The sequence below is a fragment of the Geotrypetes seraphini genome, chromosome 2 (genome assembly GCF_902459505.1).
Source record: "Geotrypetes seraphini chromosome 2, aGeoSer1.1, whole genome shotgun sequence".
Lineage (NCBI taxonomy): Eukaryota > Metazoa > Chordata > Amphibia > Gymnophiona > Dermophiidae > Geotrypetes > Geotrypetes seraphini.
Genome location: NC_047085.1, coordinates 152,769,019 through 152,780,701, shown reverse-complemented (window position 1 = coordinate 152,780,701; position 11,683 = coordinate 152,769,019). Strand labels below are relative to the sequence as shown.

The following is an 11,683-nucleotide window of genomic DNA, read 5'->3' as shown; positions in this document are numbered from 1 at the left end:
TGAACTTGATGTTCCATCCAGCATGGGGTTCTCTGAAGAAGCCTGTCGGCGAAACGCTTTAGGACCCACCTGTACCTGCTGTAGCAAGTTGGCTTCCTAAACACTCACAGTTAAGTTTTGCCTATTCTCAGGATCATAGTTTTCACTTAAGCACTGGACATTTTAAATGGACATTTAATAGAAAAAAAAGAAGAAAAATAGTACCAAAAGACATTCACCAAAATTTAAATACCTTTCTACCGTTTGAGGATGGTGCAATGATAGACTCTTTGAAAGTCCTTACAGGGGTTGTTGCCCCGGTTTGGTCACTTTCTTACCATTTATTGGTTCTGAGCACCTTCGAGGTTTAAAGGTATTTTCATTTTGTTTTTTGTTTCCTTTTTCGTTTTTGTCATTCCATATCCCCTACAGTTAACTGATTCTCTTGTCTTGGTACAACAGAAATTAAACAGTTTTACCACTTATGTAATTGTTTATTGATAGCGGAGCCGTACAAGATAAACAAATGTTTACAATATGATATACAGCAAGCATTTCCAGGACTTAACAAAAATGATTGTCACTCGTACTCCACAGCGCTTCCTTTAATGAATAAATAATTCGATGAGACTGGAAAATATTTACAATATAAACAAATGAGAAAGCTTTGGATATATTACTTTTATCATTGTGTATTCTTCATTTCATAAATCATTTTTTCTATCAAGTTTATCCTTTCGCAGTGATACAAATCTGACAGAAACTACAGTTCCAACAAAAAAGCAATGCTCAACAGTTTAGTTCATTAGTCCAGATGAGTTATATATTATATTTTGTTATGCAAATGTTAAAAAATACAAACATAGCTAAAAATTCTGTATTATCATACTATTAGATTGCATTCTCCACAGATCAAAAAAAAAAATGTACATGTAGGCAGTGACAATAAACAAAAGATTACAGTCAACCAAACATAATATAAAAGTACAAATTCCTTCATAAGACTAACAATTGTGCTCCTTCACTTGCCAGCTGATTATGCTGCTCCAACAAAGTCCACAGTTATGTGTAAAAGCAAAATCCAGTAACCAGAGATGACGTCTGCGTGCTGGGCAGCATTCCAGTGGAAAATGGGCAGTGCAAAGCATTTCTGTGAACACCTTTGGGGACTCTTAAAAGCCAGTTACACAAAGCAAATCAAGTGTAACAAGGAGGAGTCTTCATCTTTAATACACAGAAAAGACAGGACAAATTTGCTCTGTTCATGATGGAGGCAAATGCATGTTTTTAAAAAAAATTTATGTTTAGGTGAGATTTGTTTCCATCAGCCAGAATTCAAATACTCCAAGGCCACTTCATAGCAGAATTTATACTCATCCTGGTTGGAGGATAGGGGAGGGGAGGAGGGAGGGAGAAAGGAAAAGAAAAGAAAAAAAAACACACAAAAAAATAAATACTATAAATAGAACATTCAAAATTTAAGATATAAATAAATCCTGATTTAATATACTGAAAGGATTTGTGAGGTGGGTTTTTCCTAGACTTGTTCTGGAGACCTCACAGACTATCACAGTGAATCTGAAGGTGAAACAAGTGTATGTGTGGGGATATTCATTTTTGTGTCTAAGACAGAAATAGAAAGTCATGGATGGAGCCTCCCCTGTAGTGTTATCACTTGGAAAAAACATCCCTAAAAATAAAAATGAGAGGTGATTTCTAGCTTTTTCGATTTATGCAGAAAAGTTGTTTATAGTACTCTTTAGTATGAGAAGTCCAGGTATATTTTAACAATAAGAATTATAGTATTCAATTTACAGAACAGTCTTTCAGGAGCTGGTCTGGAATGAACCATTTTTTCCAACCTAGGAAATCCTGCTGTTTCTTTTGATTTATACTCTATCAACGTTTGGTGCAGGTGTGTTTGTGGACATCATAGACCACATTAACATTTGGAGGTAGATGTGCTATGTTTGATGTATTTAGTTCCCTAGCTGTTCTATTTTTATCTCATATGAGTTTTAGGTAGCCTTTGAAGACCCAACACACTCTGCTCTTTGTCAATTTTGAAACTGCATATTTGTGCCTAGTTGTTTTGTTTTTGATTTGTTTTCCTCTATTCAGATTGATGGGAGGGTTGAGTATGACAATAGGTACCTACAATATCTCCTACGGACAGCTCAGCATTAGAGCCAGAAAACACTATTCACTGCTTTAGTGAATTCCTTCCTTTCAACAAGCATTAGCCTGGGCTGGCCCAGGAAACTGTTATATGGGATAATCTTTATCTCCTTCGGTGTGAGATGTGCAACATCTGGACTGTCAAAAGAGAAAAGACTGGGCAAGGAGGGCTATTCTCCTGTGATAAAACATGTGCGTGCAAATGAAAGAAGAGGAAAGAAAAAGGCTGGTAAATTTCCCAAAATAAGCTGATTAAAAATACCTCTCTCATTAATCATTAGCATGTCTGGTTATGTGCATTTGTACCATTAATAACTTCCATTACTTTGCTTGGAGGTCAAGCTGTATAATCAATGTCACCTGCTAATACATGCAGATTATTTTCTTGAGAATGGGAGAACAGTTGCAAATTTACATTTTCAGCATTCTAACCTCTCGCACCTCCAAAGAGCCCCCCCCCCCCATGTAATGAGTGTACAATATGTGTTGTGCATTAAAAAAAATATATATAATTGCATGCTGACGCTATGACCATTTCTAGCATGAAAAATGGATATGACTTAGAACAATTTCAAAATCACTGTAGTGTGCAGCATATTTTAATAATAATTACTACAGGTTTTGAGTTTCTTTAGAATGTTCATCCATGCCGAGATCCCACTGCTCTGCGATAGAAGGATACGGCACCTATTTCAGAATGCAAATGAAATGAAAAAATGTTCCATCCATTGACAGGGGAGAAAAGTGGTCAAGTGGTTAGAGCTGCTGTCTCAGCACCCTGAGGTGGCAAGTTTGATCCCAGCCTGCTCCCTTTGATTCTGGGCAAGTCACCTAATCTTCCATTACCCGTGTGAGCTTGCTGGGACAGATAGGGAAAGAGTACCTGATTTCTATTCAGTGTATTGCAAACTGCTTTGGGTAAATCTCTTCATGAAAAAGCAGTTAATAAATCCCAATAAATAAATAAACTATATACTGTACTTCACTGGGACAGTACTACTACTACTAATCATTTCTATAGTGCTGAAAAGCATATGCAGCGCTGTACATTCAACATGTAATTATTACTACATATATTAGAGCAGTGTTTCTCAACTTGGTCCTGGAGTACACACACCACACACCAGCCACCTATTTCCAAGTCCCTCACATGCCTCATCCACCTTTTTTTTTCTCACAGCGCCCCCCCCCCCCCCCATGCTCCAGGCCTCTCACTCATTCCATCCATCTTTATTCCAGCCCCCTCCCTGCACAGACACATTCACCAGTCACCTTTTTTTCATCCCCCCCTCACGTATCTCATTTACCTCTATTTCCAGTCCCCCCTCCTTCCCTGTACACTCACCCTTCATCACAGCACGAGGAGGAGCTGCCCAACTGTACGTCAGGCTGCTTCCTGTTCCTCTGCTGTCTAGGCCTGACTGTTCCTTTGAGCTATGTGGGCCTTCCTAGAGTATTGTATTAAGATTGCAAACTGCTGTGATATATGAATGATTGTTGATTATCAAACTTAATACACCTTCATATGAAAATAAAGCAAACATAAGAGGACCACTGAGGAGGAGGAGGCTGGAAAGGAGAGCTTCATAATGATTCGTATATTGTACATTTGTTCATGCACACATAATACAGTATATAATTCTGACTTAAAATAATTGAAAGGCTACTTTTGAGACAGTGGTAGTGGACAGTGGGAGGAGGTTTAGGTATAATAGGTAAGGGACATAAGCTATTTGCTTGGAAGATGTTTTTGGTGGAAAAAATGTGTTATCCAGCAATGGATGCATCCAGTTAGCCACTCATTTTGGCAATAATGAAACCAGCTGCATATCTTCATGTTATGGGAAGCTAAAGAGGCAGATTTTACTATTAAGCATTTGGTTTACATATATTCAATCTCTGGCTCCAAGAGTACGGAGTTTAATCTTGAATAAATTACATTTGTGACTTTTAGCTACTGTTATCTAAGACAACAACAGAGGAAGTAATAAAGGGACGTATGAAGAAAAACACCCAATTTTGTTTAGTCAGAACCCCATTAAAGTATGAGTATGAAGAAGGGGCAGGGGTGCTGCTTTCTGGCTTCACAGAAAATGAATATTCTCTACAGGCCATATTCTATGGAGTTGGTCTGAATCATGTTAGGTTGTGAAAACCAAAACTGTATCCAATTTCTGGCCAGAGATTGACTGTAAGTGCCTCAATCTGAGGAGCTTCAGCCAGAGCCCTCTGATTTTACAGGGAAAGTCAAATGATGCCAGAAGCTGGAATAATGTAGTACTAGGAGGGAAAAATAAGGAGAGAAAAATATTTATTTAAATAAAATGCTAGTATTATGTCTAGAATACAATTTGCTCATTCAGAGAATTACTTCTATTGCAAATCACAAGATGTGTTTGTTAGTTTTATTTATTTATTTTTTTAAATCTGTGACCATAACCCCCTTTTTTTTGTTTTAGTAGCATGCTTCCAAAGCTCATACCAGAAGGTCCACCATGTTTGGTTTATTGTTCCTCAGTGTTTTCACAGCATGGAATACATCAACTGCTCTCTGGTGCCGGAGCATTTCACAAATGATACTGATTGCACAAAAAGTCCCACTGCGGCCGCCTCCATTCCTGCAGTAAAGAAAATACAGGCTTGCTTACTTTGCAGCTCATGTAATCTTTTCTTACAAAAAACAAAACCAAACCCCAAACCCAACAAATGCTGGGAGAGCTGCAGAAGTGCTTGTGAAGGCAATAAATTACTCAGGGCTTTCAGGATTGTCCTAAGCAGTGCAGAGGCTGCAAGGGCCACAAAATTTCATACAATAATACCATTAACATTTACCATCATCACAATGCATTTAGTTAACTTCACTATCTATATAATAGTATTGTGATTGTTTCATGTGAATGGTCTGTGGATGTGTAGACTATATATGGCATTCAGCATTATCCCTTGGATTCTATATCTGGGGCCTAGATTTGTTTGCCTCCTGATGCACATGCAAATTAATTGGATAATGAACCAATTAATGTACATAATTGGGTGCTAACAATTTCTGAAGTTAATTGATACACATTAATATCTGTGCACACATCTAGCTTTGCACTATTCTTCAAGGCATGGTGTGTAACTCTAATTGTGCATAACTGAAAGGGAGCATAGCCAAGGGAGGGCCACGAGCATGTCAGGGATGTTAAAAAAAATTAGAATACTGCTTCAGCGCAACTAAATTGGTTTGGTTACAGATATGCTTGCTGGATGCAGATGGCACATCATGCAGTTTACTCGATTAGTCCCCTGAAGAAGGCATTCCAGATAGCCGAAACTGGGATCTTAATCGGGACTTTTGTCTTGTGGTTTGATCAAGTAACCATACTAGGACTTTTATATTAATAAATATACCCTATGGCGGTTTTATGACATCTCGCTTGCCTCTCTTTGTTTATTTACTATATACCGAGGCAAGATTTCTTCCCTGTTCATGTTTATTTGCACCAGTATTTATGCCAGGGAATAGGCACTAAGCACAATTCTATAAAGGGAGCATGCTCTTTATAGAATTGTGCTTAGTGCTGCTTTATTCCATTATTGAATTCCCCTCTATAGGCATAATCGTATACAATAGATGTGAACATGTATGTGCTTATTACATGCATAAATTATTGGAATAATGGAATATATATGCACAGATACATAAATGTCAAAATAAAGCCTAAACATTATTCTAGAAATGTTTTTTTTAAATTAATTCTTCCAGGAAACCGTGCCCAACGTGGCTGTGTTTTGCCAACAAGGCTGCATCAGGGGCATATAAATGACCTGGGGTTCACTGAAATTGATAATCCAGGATCATTTCTATGCCCCTGACACAGCCTTGTTGGTAAAACGCGGCCACGCTGGGCACCGTCTCCTAGGAGATTTAATTTAAAAAAAAACATTTTCTTCATATGGTCCGCTTCTTATCTTCTGTTCCATGCTGGATCTAGTAGTCCAGCTGCCTTTTTATTTCCTTACCTACTGTAAGCACTATTCTATACAGGGTGTATTTGAGAGAGGGGTGTAGGATTTATAGTTACAGGAATAACATATATGCAATAGCTCTGTGATTTAGACATTTGTATTTACATCGGCTCTGCCCATGCCTAACTACTACTTTAAAAGTATATAAACCAACATGAGTTCTGCATTCTCAGATAAGGGCTTTCTCAATGTACCCTCTTTTAAGCACATTACACTGGATATATTTTGTGCAATATCCTTTTGCTGACTGATAAGCTCTCTTTCTTAATACTGCCTCCCAATTCTCAGCATTTGCAGTGCTAAATGTTTAATGCATGTAAAGATCTGCAGTCAATACTGGAAGACACTTTTTTTTCTCTTCCCCTTCATCTGTGGTACTTACAGGCAATGTACAACAGTGCGCCCTTCACCTCCATTGTACTCTTCCTGCCACTTCTCTACCTGGCGTATGAGCTTAAGGAAGGAACACTTCGACACCGGAGTGTCTCTGTACATGGGCCAGCCAAGGAACTGGAATTGCTGCACCATCCGATATCCATCCTGAGGCTGTGGAAATCCAAACAGATAAGCAATCAGTTATGTCATAATGCATACGTGATAAGATACCCAAGCCACACGTTCCACTGCAGCGAGTCTGAATAATAAAGACTTATTAAATGGGTAGACCAACACAAAAATTGTATAAATTGCTATTTTATCCAAAATACAAAGGCCAGCTTTATTTTATTTTATTTTTTTTTAGTTTAAACACAGGTGGCTGTGTTTATAAAATACATATTTTAGCAGTGCTATGTGTGTAATGCTGGTAAGGATATAGTGGCCAAACAAAACCAAAATGATGTTCAAAACAAATTTTTCCTAGATTTTATATAAATTTATCTTACAACTAATATATCAAAAGGCTAAGTAGATCATTACTCAAGGGAGGACAAAGACCTCAGATGTCTTGGGTCCAAACACCTTTAAGCTTGGCCACTTAAAGGCTGACTATAGTCATTGGTCAAAAAACCTCCCTCCAACCTGTAATATATCTCATTAAATATTTATTAAATGCTCAACATATAATGTGCTTTCAAATCTACTATAAGCTTTCATATCAATGCTATACCAAAAGAGTCCAGTGATGCCTTCCAAATTGTTCATTACAAACTAGACAATGATTTCACCTAGATATCCTCACATTCCAAATTACTGCAATTTCCTTCAAAGCTCTCCCCAACACATTCTAAACTTAATTGCTATATATGAGACACTGACTGTGCAAGTCTGTGCGCAACTGGCCATAGTTCATTTTATACTTAGAGATCCTTTGTGTTCATCCTACACTTTTTGAATTCCACCACTGTCTTCATCTCTACCACCTGCCTCAGGAGGGCATTCCAGGCATCCACCACTCTCTCTGTGAAAAAGAATTTCCTTACATTACTCCTAAGTCTATCACACTGGAACCTCAATTCATGTCCTCTGGTTTTTAACATTTTCACTTCTCTGGAAAATATTTTTTTCTATATTAATACCTTTCATGTATTTAAACATCTGTATCCTATCTCCCCTGTCCCTCCTCTCCTCTAGAGTATACATATTCAGGTCTTCCATTCCCTTCTTGTATATCTTCTGGTGCATACTCTATACCATTTTCATTGTCTTCCTCTGGATCACTTCATCTTTTTACGTCCTTAGCCAGACACGGCCTCCAAAACTGAACACAATACTCCATGTAGGGCCTCACCACCTCCATTTTTCTGCTGTTTATGCTTCTCTCTATACACAGCTTAGCATTCTTCCAGCTACAGCCACCTCCTTGTCACACTGTGTCATCTCCTTTAGATCTTCAGACACCATCAACCCAAGGTTCCTCTCCCCATCAGTGCAAATCACCCTCTTACCTCCAAGCACATATGTCTCCCTTGGATTTTTACTCTCCAAATGCAACATTGTACTTCTTTGCATTGAATTTTATCAGACATTAGATCATTCTTTCTACTCTCTCCAGGGTGTCCACTCTGTTACAAATCTTGGTATCACAGAAACATGATAGATAAAGGCCAAATGACCCATCCAGTCTGCCCATCCACAGCTTCCACTAACAACACCTCTCCTTAAGAGATTCTATGTGTCTGTTCCATGCTTTCTTGAATTCAAATACAGTTTTTGTCTCCACCACCTCTATTGGGAGACTATTCAACAACATCTATCCCCTTTCCGTAAAAAAAAATGTATTTCCTTAGATTACTCCTGAGCCTATCACTTCTTAACTTCATCCTATACTCTCTCATTCCAGAGCTTTATTTCAAATGAAAGAGACTCACCTCATGTGCATTTATGCCATGTAGGTATTTAAATGTCTTTCAATAAATAAATTGTAGTGACAATAAAATCAATAGTTTCCAAAAAATGTCACTCACCAGCAGTGGACTTAATTCCTCAGATCCCCCATTTAGTAAAAAAGGTGAAGAAAAAGCCTCAAGTGATATTTCACATAGCAATCATTGATGATTTGTAAGCTAGTGTTGTTTTTATCATCGGCAAAAAACTCATACCCAAAATAGAATGTCGGGATCAAAAGAAGTAGAACACCCACTATTGTGCACAGTTGAAATTTAATTTTATAATTTTTCATTTGTTTATTTTCATTTCAATTTTTATGGTTATTTATTTAATTTTTTCAAAAAAGCCCATTTTTTTTTTTAAAGGCATATATAAACAACAACAGATGAAAGAAGGAAAAAGAAAAACTTAGCTCTGGTGCCAGAACTTTGCTGCAAACAGAACCACCTTCACAGAAGATAAGAACTTTGTTTTCAATGGCGATCAGGGTAACAGCACAATCAGCGGCGACAGGCCCAGCATTCCTCCTACAAGATCTTGTTTCACCAACAGTCCGATGATTTCTTCAGGGATTCAACTTATACGACCAGCTTTCATCTGGGCAACACTTGATCACACAATACTCAAGCTTTAATGTGCACAACGGCACAGAACGGCTCAACGTAGAAATAGAGAGCACCGCCTAAACTTCCGGGGACCACACTTCCAGGATGATGTCATAAGTCCACCAGAGGCATAAAATCAAAAAAGAAAAATGCAAAAAATGTATACAAGAAAAAAGTGTAACCAAGAACAGGCAAAACTACAGAAAAACTGAAAAAAAAGAAAAAAACATAGATAAAAAAAAAAGCACACCACGCAATCTTTTGATTAAGACCCAGTGGCCAAATAGTGTTCTGATAGTAAATCCAGCATTGTTCACACTGATGGAGTTTACATCTAATATTTCTCCTTCTACCAGTAGAGGGAATATGATCTAACACAACACATTTAAACTCTGAAAACAGATGCTTAAACTCTGAACACAATGCTTAGTAAGGACGTCAACTTCTTTTTTGTTTGAGATGTTAGACCAATGTTCAAATATCCTCGTTTTAAAATTTCTTGAAGTCTGACCTATATAAGTAAGTCCACAAGGGCAGATAAGTCCATAAATCACCTCCTTGGTTTCACAAGTTGTCAAAAATCTTAGAGGAATCGGGGCTTGCCCAGGAAGATAAACAGTGGCACCTTCTACCATGTGTTCACAAGCAGCACATTTGCCACATTTAAAATGACCCACCACCTCAACCTTGGGTGATGTCCATACATCATTTTTACATAACTTATCTTGCAGGTTACGGTTCCTAGAAAATGCTATGGTACAGTCAAGATCCTGAAAAGATTTTTTTCTCTTGCAACATAGGCCAGATCTTTTTAATTTTTCTCCCCAATTGCTGGGGAAATGAAATGAATAATCATATAAATTGAAATGAGAAAAAAAAAAAAGAAAAATTATAAAATTAAATTTCTACTATGCACAGTAGTGGGTTTCTACTTCTTTTGATCCCGACATTCTATTTTGGGTGTGAGTTTTTTGCCGATGATAAAAACAACGCTAGCTTCCAAATCATCAATGATTGCTATGTGAAATATCACTTGAGGCTTTTTCTCCACCTTTTTTTACTAAATGGGGTATCTGAGGAATTAAGTCCACTGCTGGTGAGTGACATTTTTTGGAAAATATTGATTTAAATGTCTTTATCATATCTTCCCTCTCCTGCCTTTCCTCCAAAGTATACATTTTGAGAATTACGAAGACCATCAACCATTTTAGTAGCATTCCTCTGGACTGACTCCATCCTTTTTATATCTTTTTGAAGACGAGTCTCCAGAATTGTACACAACATTTTAAATGAAGTCTCATCAGCTTCATAAACAGGGGCATCAATACTTTTTTCTTACTGGCCATACCTCTCCCTTTGTACACTAGCATCTTTTTAGCTTTCGCCATTGCCTTTTCAACATGTTTGGCCACCTTAAGATCATCACATACTATCACATCCAAGTCCTGCACCTCTTTCGTTCACAAAAGTTCTTCACCCCCTAAACTGTACCATTCTCTGCATCTCCAGGCAGAGAAAGGAGGAAGGAGTCCTCCATTTTGTCCCTCCTTCCTCGGCCTGGCCTGCTTTCCAAGGACACTGATCGGGCTTGGCTCCAACCACTCCAGCTCATCCTGCTCCTCTTCTGCCCTATGTGAAGGCCGCCGAACACCATTCCAGCTAGACTGCAAGCATTTGTGGTCGTTTTCCAGCCACCTTTCAGTGGTAATTTCATTTTTTGCTTATGCCAGTGTTTCTCAACTCGATCCTGGAGTACCACCTTGCCAGTCAGGTTTGCAGGTTTCTACGATGAATATGCATAAACTTGATTTCCATACACTGCCTCCATTATATGCAAATTTCTTTCATGCATATTCATTGTGGCTATCCTGGAAACCTGACTGGCAAAATAGTACTCCAGAACTGAGTTAAGAAACATTAGTTTACGCTACTTTCGGACACTGACTTTTTTTTATAGAATTGGTTTCATATAGGGGCTTTCCTGACATCTAAATACAGGCACCGCTTATAGAATTACTTTATAAGTATAGTTGCTACCATTGCTCATTATCTTCTCTAATTTGGCCTAGGCATCACTATATATATGGTGGCAATTCTATAACTTGGCATCAAGATGTAGGCACCACAATGGGGCACACTTAGCACCAATTTTAGAGCGGTTTCAGGACATGCTTAAGCTGTTATTGAATACTAGCACAAAGCCATGTTGGTGTGCCAAAATTTAGGAACATGCACTTATGGCAGATCAATGGGTGACACAAATTGGAGCACCTTAAGTACTATATGCCATGCTTGCTACATACACAACTGACAATAATCTATAAGTTGCGTGTATCGCTTGGTGACATGCCCAATGCCTGTCCATTCTTCAACCACATATACATCCCCTTGCAGTTATGTGCTAAATGACTTTGGCACATACTGTATAGAATATTGCCTAGCATGTACATAAATGTAAATTATTTGTGCCTTTGACATGTGTAAGTGCTAGCTACCTACTATTTATTTATTTTATGTATTTAAAACATTTTTATTCTGCCTTTATCCAAGGCGGCTTACAAATTTTCCATACATCATAAAAA

General features: G+C 37.9%; 1 protein-coding gene across 17 annotated transcripts in view; it reads right to left on the bottom strand.

Annotated features, from left to right (window-relative positions):
* Window positions 1–452: 452 nt before the first annotated feature.
* PTPRM (protein tyrosine phosphatase receptor type M) overlaps window positions 453–11,683 on the bottom strand; it is a 1,237,515-nt gene continuing 1,226,284 nt past the window's right edge. For all 17 annotated transcript variants that reach the window (XM_033934018.1, XM_033934031.1, XM_033934023.1 and 14 more), the window contains 3 exons: window positions 6,551–6,714; window positions 4,640–4,775; window positions 453–1,357 (listed from right to left, as the gene is read on the bottom strand). In XM_033934018.1, coding sequence (XP_033789909.1) covers window positions 1,304–1,357; window positions 4,640–4,775; window positions 6,551–6,714 — 354 coding nt within the window. In that variant the 3' untranslated portion in view covers window positions 453–1,303. The remainder of the gene's footprint in view (window positions 1,358–4,639; window positions 4,776–6,550; window positions 6,715–11,683) is intronic.